Source organism: Brachyistius frenatus, unplaced genomic scaffold (assembly GCF_029030835.1).
Source record: "Brachyistius frenatus isolate BFR_SWC_R1_liver_20210118 unplaced genomic scaffold, ASM2903083v1 Contig_36, whole genome shotgun sequence".
NCBI classification, from domain to species: domain Eukaryota; kingdom Metazoa; phylum Chordata; class Actinopteri; family Embiotocidae; genus Brachyistius; species Brachyistius frenatus.
In genome coordinates, this window is record NW_027210635.1 from 846,104 (window position 1) to 858,823 (window position 12,720).

The 12,720-nt window shown below is 40.6% G+C and overlaps 1 protein-coding gene across 1 annotated transcript; it reads left to right on the forward strand.

The window, feature by feature from the left end:
- Positions 1-104: 104 nt before the first annotated feature.
- engl (endoglin, like) lies at positions 105-12,624 on the forward strand. Its single transcript, XM_069701162.1, has 17 exons — positions 105-376; positions 1,426-1,546; positions 1,966-2,138; positions 2,740-2,877; positions 2,968-3,142; positions 3,714-3,885; positions 3,976-4,120; positions 4,466-4,658; positions 4,904-5,073; positions 5,869-6,024; positions 7,513-7,593; positions 7,690-7,992; positions 8,153-8,641; positions 9,328-9,469; positions 9,542-9,643; positions 10,529-10,640; positions 11,046-12,624. Exons 2-16 carry the CDS (start codon positions 1,477-1,479, stop codon positions 10,636-10,638), a joined length of 2,619 nt encoding a protein of 872 aa, XP_069557263.1. The 5' UTR covers positions 105-376; positions 1,426-1,476; the 3' UTR covers positions 10,639-10,640; positions 11,046-12,624.
- Positions 12,625-12,720: the final 96 nt, after the last annotated feature.

The following is a 12,720-nucleotide window of genomic DNA, read 5'->3' on the forward strand; positions in this document are numbered from 1 at the left end:
CATTGCCCCCTGAATTGTGTCCTTTCAGCTGCTTCGCCCCCCCCCCTTCAGCCTTCCTTCAGCCTTCCTTCGCTCCGTAAAATGAATTTCCTCTGACAAATACTTCTCTCAAGTCGCACCTCAGCTGGATAAAGATGTCTGTGACGCAACGCGCAGCGAAAAGTTGAGCATATTTATTGTTTTGCCCGGTTCGAGATGCGGAGGGTGTGTGTGTGTGTGTGTGTGTGTGTGTGTGTGTGTGTGTGTGTGTGACTGCGTGGTTGTGTGTTTAGGAAATGAGGGGGGCGTGTGTAGAGTTGGGAGTCCAGCCTTCAGAGTGTAGCCTGGAGCTGCAGCTGGATCAGCAATCCGCCTGTCCCTCCGCGGAGCACCGCAGGTGAGTCCCACTTATATTCTCCTGTTCACTTCAGAAAAGAGTCTACTGAGGGAGGAGAGTCGTAGAAACCTGTAACGCCCTTCAGACACGACAAAACAAAACTAACATGAGCTGGCTGCTGATTTATTTTCCAGAAGAATACAGCTTTAATTACGAGAAGTACATTACAAACTTTTAGTGAGAAACCGACATTGTTATATATTATACAGCTCATTTAAACCGGCTTTACAATGTGTGTTGTGCAGTTTTAGTTATATTGCATGATTTCCCCTAATTAGGTTATTATTCGGCCTATTGTATATATGAACTATTTCAGAATGTAATCATGACAGGCTTTACATTTATTTGTGTTGCTTATATTTGAGCTTCCCTGAATTCTATAGTTACACAACAATAATTTCACTTTAACCAATAGACTTCAATATGATGTTCAAACTGATATTTACTTGCATATATTGGTCTATGGAAGCTCATGTCTGCCTGTGAAAGTGAAGGTAGGCCTTGTAATTGTAAAATACTCATAGTTGGTGAAAGTTAGGGGCAATAAAGTTAACATGATAAGACAACTGAGTCAAAGGTTTACTATATCTTATAATTTTGACTTCGTAAATCATGTCTTAACATGAACTTTTCTTCTATTCTAGTTTCCTATATAGTTGGTTGGACATGATTCATAATTTTATTGATTAAAATGATGGAAAATAATTATTTTTCAATCTAAAAAGCTGTTATAATTTGTCATAACACAGTGACAGATTGAGATTGCTTGTTTTATTTGATGACCAGTCTAAAACCTACATGTAATTAATTTACAATCATATATTACAAAGAAAAATTAGAGATGCTTGATTATTAATTAGCAAATTATTGGTGAATCATTTCTTTATTATTCATCTATTGCAACTGTAGTAACGAGATGAATGGTAAATCATTTGGCAGTCTTCATTTGTATTATACTGAACAGCTCACATATTTATGCGTACTTTGATAACTGATTTTGGTAAAAATGGAAGTGACTGGGCCAATTTAAACTCCGATTGTTTTTCTAGGATGTTTTAAAAGGTGCTAACACATTTGATCAGTCCAGTGGTAAAGCTGTCATGATGCCTTCACTGTCGGGGGTTGGATGGACTGTTTGCTGTCTCTTTTTGCTCCGGGAAGGACTGACAGGTAAAACAATCAGGAACCAGGTGGGACTCACTGCAATACATCCATTCGTCTGTAAATAAAGGAGCGTGAATGTCAACGATGAAGATGTTATGACATAACAAGTATTAAATGTGATATTTCCTTTTAAGGTCTTTACTTGAAGTGTCAGAATGACACTGAATATTGTTACATAGTTTTGTCTGGGAAATTATCCAGTCCCCTCAGGCAGGTGATTTAAGCTGAAGCAAAAACATTAGACTTTTGTTTCGCCCTCACAAGGGAGGAAAGAGATACAGTGAAAGAGGGAAAGTTAAAAAAGCTCAGCAGAACATGCATGTACAAGCAGAAGTTCAATCTCACTCAAAACACATCATTTGTTAATTTACAAATTCTATTTTTCTATTTCTATCACACTTGATGGGGCTGCTGTTCCTCCTCAGCTCAAAGTGAGGAGCTGCAGTGCTTTGTGGCTGGTCAGCTGGGGGTGCGACACCCAGTCCAAGGCCTGCTGGAGAGGTTTGCGGCCGGTCCAGGCTGTGCTGCTAGAGAACAGGGGAACAAGGAAACACACGTCATCGGTTTGGGAAGCGTGACAAACAGCCCTGAAAACAAGGTAACTGATGAACTGTCACTTTACAAAGAAGAAGGAAACGCCCTGTGAAATGTTGCTGACATTTTATAAGAGTCTGAATATTAATTGGTTCTTCGGTCGGTCTTTGTTCATAAAAATCTGGATGATTTAGAATTTGTAACTCAAACGGGGTGAATGGAGCCCCAAAATGCAGCAAAAATGTTTTAACATTAGAAATCCAAAACACAATAAATCAACAGGGCAACAACTACCAGTTTTTCCAATATTGATTAATCTGTCATTTATTTTCTCGATTTATCGATCGGTTGTTTAAAATGAGAGTAAACTAAAACATTGTAAGTGGTGTTCGATCGGCAACTTTGGTAGCGTTGTCTTGCCATCTGAAACCTACTTTTATAACAGTTTATAGAGAAAAACAAGCTTGTTAAAGTTTTTTTTTTTTTTTTTTAAGAGTAGACAAAAACACATTTTTCACTTGTCTGGTAAGTGTTACATGTGGTCATATTTCAGGGCTAGTACATATCCTTATCTTACATAGCTTCTCTATATGCTGAACATGAAGTTAGAACTATGTAATGACAGAGGACTGGCTTTACGGACCTCTTTTCTCTCCCATCTGCAGGTGACGGTGTTGCTGAAGGCTTTGTCTCTGACCCCTTCACCTCCGAGAGCCCTTCACCTGCTGCTCAGCTCCAAGCTCCCGGTCGCCTGGTGGCTGGAGGCTGAGCGGCTGCCCCCCAACCTCCCCGTGCTGGTGCAGGTCAGTCGGAGTATGCAGAGGAGTGGATCGCTGACGTCCTCAATGTCACTGCTACTTCTCATTTGACTGACATATCCGTTCATCTGCTAGGTGTCCTCAAACTCCAGCGTACAGTCCCACACCCTGCGTTTGCATGTCCAAACGGTGCATTCGTTACCCTTTCGTCCTCGCGCGCTGCACCGCTGGGCTCTGAAACACCACGGCAACATTTCCTCCCTGACGCACGCCACGCACGGCAACCGAGTCTACATCAGAGTGGGAGAGGGTGAGCCAACAAGAAACCACCAGTTTTGCATTATTAGTACAATTTCATCCACAAAACGTAAAATAAAAAGGTGAAAAATAGACAGTGCCAAAAAAGTGCCAGTAGGCTACTTCCCTTATTTGTGTGTATTACATTCTTAATTTCTGCAGAGAATAAGAGATACTTGGAGATATTTCTGATGTTCACAACATAACTTCATGTAATCAAGGGGGGAAAAAAATTCTGAACTAGTATGTGGCTGGGCTGCGTATGAAACGTTGAAGGGCTTTTCATTTGAAGTGGATGCAGGCAGATACAGCAGCCAACTGCAGCCGTTTTCTCATGTAAAGTCCAGAGAGACAATATAGAATGAGGCTGTATTAGCTGATTAAATAATTGACGATAGTACAGATTCAGCAAGCATTTTACATTTTAGGAGGACAAACAACGCTGTTATTTATAATGAGTAAGAGTTCACGTGCTTACAGTGCGTTCAAGGGTAAAACTGAACTGTGGCTGCAGGTGCTTTTCTCTGATACCTTCCATTTAAAAAAAAAACAAAAACATCTCTTGCTTTGTCTCCATATTACAGATCCAACCCTGCCCGCTGTGTGCCAGCTGCAGTTCATGGTCATCTCTCATCACTACATGACCTCTGACCTACAGCCACAGGAAGTGCAGGGCTGCGCCCACACAGGAGCGGGTGTAGCCATCCCTGAAGTCCACGTTATCAAGCTTCATTCAGCGGGCTCATGGCTCTGTGGGTGAGAACATACGTCCTCTGAGTGACCGTCTGTTGTACAGATATGTAAAGTACATTTTTATTTATTTTTTCTTCTCTTCATCTCTTACAGCGCTCTGCAGGTGGAGGTGATTGTCTCTCTTGTGCCCCCAGTGGCTTCCTCAAAGGCACACAAGGTGGTACTGATTCTCAGCAGCTCGGTGCCGGTCAACTGGGCCATTGTCGCTCATGGCATCCGGGGTCACGTCTCTGTTCATGTAAGAGCCACATATGTCATTTTCAGATACCAGTTCAAGAATTTCTTTGATTTATATGTCTAACAACTACTGGAAAGCTGTTAATAAAATACATAATCTTGAAAGGATAAAGCTGCTTTTTCCTTTTTGTCTGTAAATGTCATGAAAACAAGAAAGTACGTAGCCAAAGTCTGAGATATCTTATTTTTCTGCGCCATAAAACTGCACAATGAACAAGGAGGCGTTGGGGGCTGAGCAGTATATTTTTGCCCTGAGGTCTGCAAACAGGTTAATCCAGACCTGCACAGATCTTATATTCATATTTTTGACATGTTGTGTACTTGTGCTTTGCGTGTCTCCCCACAGTCCTCCAACAGCGTGTCTCCACCCTACCCGCCCGAGCCTGACCTAACCCTGTCCAGCACGCTAAACTCTGACCTGTCTACCATCTCTGATCTCCTTGTCTGGGCAAGTGAGAGCGGCTTCATGAAGGTGACCTCGTACACTGAGGCCGACCTGGCCAATCGCTTTGTGATCCAGCTGGCTGAGGGAGGGACAGGTCAGGACTCCTGTGTGTCTCTTGTGTCCATCACTGTGTGAGTGAACTGAACATTTATTTTTTAAACCCACTTTTTTTTTTTTTTATATATTTTTTATTTATTTCATTTGTCATCTGTGTCCCTTTTAAGACTGATAATAAAAGCAGAACATTTCCAGATCTGCATTTAGAGTATGTTGAATGAAGTGTGAGTATTTCATGTCCCTGCATGGGCCTCCCCTCTGTTTGTTTGTTTTTTACTACAGATGAGGGTGCAGTAATGAATCCTGTGGTTGTGAGGCCTCCCTGGGCGCAGGAGCACAAACTGAGGCAGTGGCTGAACGGTGGAGGAAGAGCAGGAGGAGTCCAAGAGAGTTTCACCGTGACGTGTGAGGACGGACGGCTCAGTGTGACGGTGGACCAACACATCCTGCAGGTCTTTATACCTCAGTGTTGGATGCAGTGATACATGTAAACACATCATATAGAAATGAAGCTAGCCACCCACCTTAATATATATTCAGACTATATTCAGTATTGTCAACGAACCATGAAAGCAATTAAAGATCTGTTTAAATGCCAGCCAATTGGCAAAATTGAAATACTGACCTTAATCATATTTAATGATGATATGAACTCACATAATTCTCACCCAACCCTTCAGTTTCCTCGTTAGTTGTTCAGCTCATTGTTGTGGTTTTTAGTGGTCCAAACGTCACTCTTTTGGCTCTCTCTCATCAAAAAAAACCCAAAAAAACACTATGATAAAACTATTGTTTGCAACCTTTCCAGCACTAAACAGCAGACACGCAACGTTAATATCCAGCTTGTTAACAGCGGGTATCTAGATGTTTTCTCAGGAGCACAGATGACTAAAACAAAGTCGAGCGCAAATATTGGACTAATATGAGTGTGTATGTTGCTCCATATATGCAGAACAATTTCAGCTGGTCACATATTGTGTTTACAGTTTACTCCATGTTCAGTAAATAATGCAGATGTAAGAAAACAGCAATAAAAGCATTTTAAAATGTTGTAGTTGCTGACGTGTTCGGTTTATCTGCCATGTTCATATTTGTGCTGAAGTAGCACCAGTTTGTTATGTAAGCTTCTTTATCTGAACATTTCTAGCATTTGAAATTGTTTTCCAGTACTCAGTAGTTATTGTTTGACCATCTGTATGTCAGTCAGTTTGGGAGTTTCATGGCGTCACATCAGTGCTCTCCTTCAGAACTTGTCCGTCCCAGTCGCTGCTGTGACTCTGAGAGACCCGACATGCCAGGCTCAGTCCAACGGGAGCCATTTCCTGTTAGTGTTCCCAGTCATTTCCTGTGGGACTGAAGGTCGGCTCCTGGAAGAGCCCAGAGGGGTGCAGTACAAAAACATGGTGAGATGAGAAATTTTGACAGAAAGTGATTACAGACATAAAAATAATCATTGCATCTTTTATTTGTTTGTTTGTCTCTTACAATCCTGCTTTCTTTATGTTAAACGATATGAATTATCTTTGTCTTTTATCATCTAAATGAGATTCAATGAAAGAAGCTTTTTTAAAGTTCAGGGTCATTGTGGATATACTGTAACGCATACTAACCAACCAAAACAGGCAGAGAAAATTAGAGAGGTGGTTTGAAAAGAAGCAAACACCAGAAATAAAATAAGTGAAACATTAGGAGCACAGTGGAGAAAATATCAGAATTTAAAACAAGGTTGAAGTCTCTCTGACACTGGTAAAAACAAAATGATGTGGTGCATAATGAATACTTGAAATTGTGGAAAGTGGAAGTTGTCCTGGTGAAACTTGTGTTTGACTAGAACATTGTTGTGTTAAAGCCTAAAAATGAGTCATTGCTCAGAAGCTAAATTAAGTGAGAGAAAATCTCAGTTCAGAAGCAGGACGTTGGATGAAGGGGTGATTTAAAAAAAAGAGACAAACAACAGAAGCATGAATTGTATGTGTTGAAACACTGAATTAAAACTGTGCCAAACTCTATAATGCAGAAAAATACGTGCATCTTCCCCTAAAACTTTTGATTGTAGCAAGCTCGTTTTTATGCTGGATATCAATAACACAAAGCACAAAGTTAGACAAAAATACATACTGTATATACTAAAAGACAGAAAAATAATAAAATATAAAATCACACAAAAAGGAACAGTTCCTAAAAGTAGGCTGAAGGTTGTAAGCATGAAAAAGCCTGTCTATGGCTGTGAAGGGAGGCTTAGATAGAAATAATGTGCTCACCCTTCGTTGAGTTAATGAAGAGTCTTGCTGCAACATTTTGAACTAACCCGAGAGAGAATAAATGGTTCTATAATGGTTTAAATGGGGCATCAAGTACCTTTTTCTAGGTAAAAACAGGATAGAAAAGATAACATTTTGGCAAAATGAAGAACCAGGGCTGCACAACTTTCTTGACTTTAGCATCAAAACTGAGGTCAGAGTTGAATAGGAGTTCTAGATGTTTAGCCACAGGTTTGATGATATGGGGTGCCTCAGGCGTGTAATGGTTAAGGTAGAGACAACATAACCACAACCTCTAATGGTGGACTACTGACCACCAAGACCTGAGTGCATACTATAGCTCCTTCTTCCTTCTCCTGGTCTTTAATGTGTCTACACAAATGCTCTCTAGTAAAGCCAATATGCCCCAAAAAACAACAACACTTCAAACAGATTTACCGATAACCTGAGCTAAATGGAATATGAGTTCTGATTTATTGTCTTCTATCTGTAGTAAAATGTGGATCATCAAACACTTCTCATCTCGTCTCATCTGTAATCTTCTGTTGGCCATTTACAACTATACGTTATGCTGTTTAGGCTGAAAGCCCATGTAAAATAGTTTTTCTAATCCCTGTCCTCTCTGGAAAGGTGTTATTATGGAGAGACAAGCCTCAAACCATTCTGGCACTCGGTAAGACGGAGAAGTCCAGAAGCCCACTCGGCATACATGTGAGATATCTGTGTGTCTGTGTATGTCTACTTTATGTTCTCCATTTTTAATCAGCCATTGATTACCTCTAATCTCCTGTTTGTTTTGTATCTCAGTTTAGCTGTTTGGCTGTCGTCCCCAGCCTCCCCAGCCCTGCTGCTGCTACTGCTGCTGCCGCCGCTGCTACTGCTGCTGCCGCCGCTGCTGCCGCTGATGATGATATTGTAAACACTCCTCAGACAGGACTGGTCCCCTGGCTACCTGAGGGTCCAGAGTTTGATCCAGGACTGAGCCACCTCCCAGCAGCTAGACACAGATCTGGGTCTGCTCTTTTTTTAAAGCTTTTTGTCACAGAGAGCTACAAGGACATGCGGGTTGGCCCATGCGTCATCACCGCTGACCACCGTGTCTATGTTGAGGTCTGTGTTTCATGTTTTCTGTGCTTATTTAACATTTTCATGCTCACTTTAATGCCAACTTCTTAAGTCAAGGCCTCACAGCTTCATTGTTTTTGGTATAAACTCAAATAAACACGAGTCAGGGTTCTTCATCACCATTTAAATATCTGTTCACCTGCAGATTTCAGCCAAAGCGCCCCTCGCAGATGTCGTACAAGTCAAGTCATGTAACATCTCACCTCTGTCAGACCCCAAAAAATCTCCTTTCTGGTCTGTGATAAGTGACGGCTGTTCCTCAGACCCCTCTCTGACCCTCAGTGCAAAGACAAAAGATGAAGAGGAGGAAGAGGCTGAAAGTGATGGACAAGTAGAAGAAGAGAAGGAAGAGACAGAAGGACTGGAAAAAGTCAATCGCATCGCTGGAAGAGAAAAAGAAGACCGGATGGACAAGAGGACCAGAAGTGAGGGAGAAAAGGAGGAAATCAATTCTTTAAGATTTAGTTTCATCCTTCGGCCTATTTTTAACAACTCTATGCAGTTCCTCCACTGCAGCCTTCACCTGTGTGTCTCTGACTCAACACAAGGGAAACCCATGAAGGAAACCGTGAAGAAAGATTGTCAGGGCGGGCTTCGTATCCCTCCACTGGTATCTAGATCACCCAGACATCAGGTAAAGAAACAACTAAAACACTAACCACATTTTTTTAACACAAAACATTCAGAATAAAGCATTATTTTGATGGTGCCTTTTAATGCCTTTTAATTATTTATGTAGCACATACCATTTGTTGTGCATCTGTGCAATGACAAATAAAGGCATTGAATTTAATTATATTTGTCGGTCGTGGATCTATGCTTTGGAATATGTGCTTATTTTCTCTCATGCCGAGAATTATATAGGAAGACTGGTGTCATTCTCATGGATGAATGCTCTCTGAGAAAGCCAGTAGCCGGTTATCTTAACTTGGCTTAACCAACGGGTGGTGTGAGTGGTATTGGTCATTGAATCATTGAATCAAGTTCTGCCCGAAAAGAAATATGTATTATTTCCCTAAAATGTCAAACTATCATTTGAATGTAACTTTAGCTCAATGGGAGACAGACTTGAAGAAAGTTTGCTTCTCTGCGTAACTTTATTTCTCAGTTAGTTCTAAAATCAATATGTCCAGCAGTGTCAGAAAGCTGTCGGATTGTACAGTACATGTTGTATAACGTTTGTAAATGTCGATTCTGTCCATCCAGCACTCACTTTTTGGTGCTTTTTGTGACACTCACGATCACCTGCTGTTGTCATGGCACCGCAAGGTGGCGACAGTAAAACTAACGTGCAGACTTTCCCCTGTGTTTCCATCTCAGTGTGAGATCAGAAACCTGACCAGACCGATGGTGGTCACCCACCCTATCAGTTCTCTAGCACCTAAAATGCGGCACCCTGCTGGCCAAACAATCAAGAGACCAAGTGTCCCTCCACTGGCCAACACAGACCCGGAGCACAGCAGTGAGTATCATGTGCTGTATGTGGTCATTTCACTGTGTTTCTCTTTTGATCTGTATCCCACTCTGTCTCCAGGCTTTGCGGTGCAGACGGGACCACTGGTGGGAATCGTCTTTGCATCCTTTGTGATGGGGGTCGGTCTGATGAGGGCGTTGTGGTGCAGCTTTAACTATACAGGTGATGAGACCAGCTCGCATCTGTCACTGACATGTTATACTGCCATATACATTATCATCTTAATGACCAATTTGGTTGATTGAACAGCACATCTGACATACGAGTATGAAAGTACAACCTGTCTGTAATTTGTATTGTGTGCTAATTAGCATTATTAGCATGCTGAGCTTTATCCAACAACACTTCTGATTACAGCCCAGAGAGCTGCTGGCATGGCTGTATGTTCTTATTCACGTTGTTCAGAGGTATATCTACAATCAAACCTGTACTGTATGGTTGTCTTTATGCCTATAATATGCAGCAGCACCACCAACTAAAAGCAGGGAAATTAACTTTTGAGATATTTTTCACATACTTATGAAGTCAATAGTATCACTAATAAACAAATCTATTTATGTCACATTAAATATTGACATGTGGCGCCAAAGTATGTATATTTTCAAGATTTTGCGTGTGATGGTAAAAACGTGGGGTTTTTTTTGGAAGGTTATTTCTGCATGTAAGTGACGCTGGACTCGTGAACATCCAATAATTTACCAACGACAGGATCAGCACACTTTCATTATGCAAGCACAGAAATATAATTGTGTCACTCTGGGAAAGTACACTACTCGGCAAAAGATGGTTACAATTTACCATAAGTAAATTCTGCATCATCCTGTTTGAACAAAACATACTGTTTAAACAGTAAACCCAAATTAAAACACATGACAGTGCTGTCTCTATTCATTCGGTCAGGGACACTGGGTGAGCACATCGCAGCAACCACCAGTTGATATCAAAGATGCAACCAAATTGAACATTAATCACTATTCTGAATGCTGTAAGTGATGGCATTTCCTGTGAAGACATTATCAACAAATATATGTTCCTATTCTTTTGAAGGGGTACGCCCAGTTTCTTTTAGAGGAGGTCATTTAACAGACCAGGCTCACAGAGGCCACAACATCTGGAATCCACCATCACCGTCCGGTCAGTCCTCCAGCACAGTGTAGAGGTAAGACCTGATGACGAAGATCATTTAAAGGGGAATCACCAACTTTGTTACACTGCAGTCTTTTTAAAAGATGCACTGCAGCCATTATTCACAGATTTAAATTTCAGGTGCTGATTGTTACTACATTTTTTTTAGGGTCCAAGAAAGTTATTGGAGAATTCCAGCTCTCCAGTTTTTTGGGGGGGAATTCAAACTTGTGGTCATAATTTTGGTGTTTTAAAAACTACTCTTTAATTTGTATACCTGCATGTGTTTGGGGGAGCCGGTCATCCTAGAATGCATGGCTTTGTGTATGTTGGCTGATTAAAGAACAGTTATCAAAAACTAAACTAAAGACTCTTACAGGACCTGAACTTGTGTAAACTGATGAGATCATACTTTTTTTTCCTTCGCTCTGGGTTTCAGGTTATATGACCGTCAAACAGCTGCTCATATCCCACATTTCATACATTTGCCACATTCCAGCTTTGCCTTCAATGCCATTTTTATAAAGCTCATATTGAACAGTCTCTGTTGAGGCTAGTTCACAGGTGCTTTCATTACATTATGTGGTAATGTATTTTAAAAGGCTGTAATTCTCCTGCAATACTGTGTCTTTTACATTTTTATTTTCTAGTATAGAAATGAACAGCCATGAAGGATCTAATTTTTTAATTCTGTTGCAACAATACTTTGTGTATGACACTGGTAATTGACAGACATCTTACTGACACTTGATATAATTCAGTTTCTATAATATACTTATTGTTATGTGACACACCTGAGTGTTTATTGTATAATTACCATCTGGCTAAAGGACAAAAGTTGAAAATTAGCTGTTTGGCTAACACTTTGAAGTGGTGACAGTTAATGTACATTTACCATAAAAAATGAATGACAAAGACAAACAACCTAAAAGTATTAACTTTAACATGCTTGCAACTCTTCCAGATAAAATAAAGTCAATTCAACTTCATAAAATACTTTTAAAAAAATACGAGCACTCATGCTGAATATCTTTTATTTTATGCTAATAATTTCTGTTATGTACTTAAAGTTCATCTAGCTTCAGCTTTTTTTATAACAACACAAAGAACCATCTAAATGATGCCAACGACAAGCCAATAATACTCATTCAAATCAGTCAGACGTGTATCTGCCGCTGTGCCTTTAGTTCACATCAAACACAGTAGAACTGTACATGCGACTCCAGCTGCACAGCACTGAGAGAAACTAATATCAAAGCTATGTATTTAAAATAAACTGTCGTGGTTAGAGGCACCGTCAGCTGCAGAACGTTTGTCAGCATCAGGCGAGCACCTGCAGGTTTCAACTGTGATGTGCCAAACAGGTCTGAACAGTTTTATTCTCTTATCTTCTTCTCAGGATTTCCTCCTGCAAATCTGAGAGAGGAGAACTAGGACAGAGGTTTAAACAAGTGTGTGTGTGTGTGTGTGTGTGTGTGTGTGTGTGTGTGTGTGTGTGTGTGTGTGTGTGTGTGTGTGTGTGTGTGTGTGTGTGTGTGTGTGTGTGTGTGTGTGTGTGTGTGTGTGTGTCTGCGCGTGCGTGTGTGTTTCTGTGCGTGCAAAGCTTTGTTTGTTCTTCACATTTACTCATCGCAGTATTCTGAAAAGTCAGATGTTTGATTCAAAGTGAAACATTGGTTGATGGATGCCACTCTACAACACGTCATTTCAAGACTGGCAGTGAATTGTCACATGAAGAGACTCGTATCTGGATGAACTGGGATCTAAACATGGTTGGAGTGACTCAAACACAAACCACACGTCGTTGTTGCCTTCAGAGAGGGGGCACAAGGTCAAGATGAGCTGAGGTTACAACGTGCCTGTTTGAACAGTCAGTGTCTGTCACTTCTTTTATTGTAATCGTGAGTCATCTGGATTTCAAAACTACTACATCTGTATTCTTTTGTGTTTATGTTGAAAATAAAATATATTAAATGAGATAAAATCCCTATTGACTTGCTCTTTCACTCTTAAAAGTACATAAAATAAAACAAAGGAAGTTAATGTGTTGTCAATAAGTCAGATGTCGTAACATATACAGGATTTGTAAAATGTGGTAATACATTAGTTTAAAG

Coding starts and splice junctions, on each gene's coding strand:
- engl (XM_069701162.1), top strand. CDS start 1,477: ATGATGCCTTCACTGTCGGGGGTTGGATGGACTGTTTGCTGTCTCTTT. Junction 4,659..4,903: donor GCTGGCTGAGGGAGGGACAG/GTCAGGACTCCT, acceptor TTTTTACTACAG/ATGAGGGTGCAGTAATGAAT. Junction 7,594..7,689: donor GAAGCCCACTCGGCATACAT/GTGAGATATCTG, acceptor TTTGTATCTCAG/TTTAGCTGTTTGGCTGTCGT.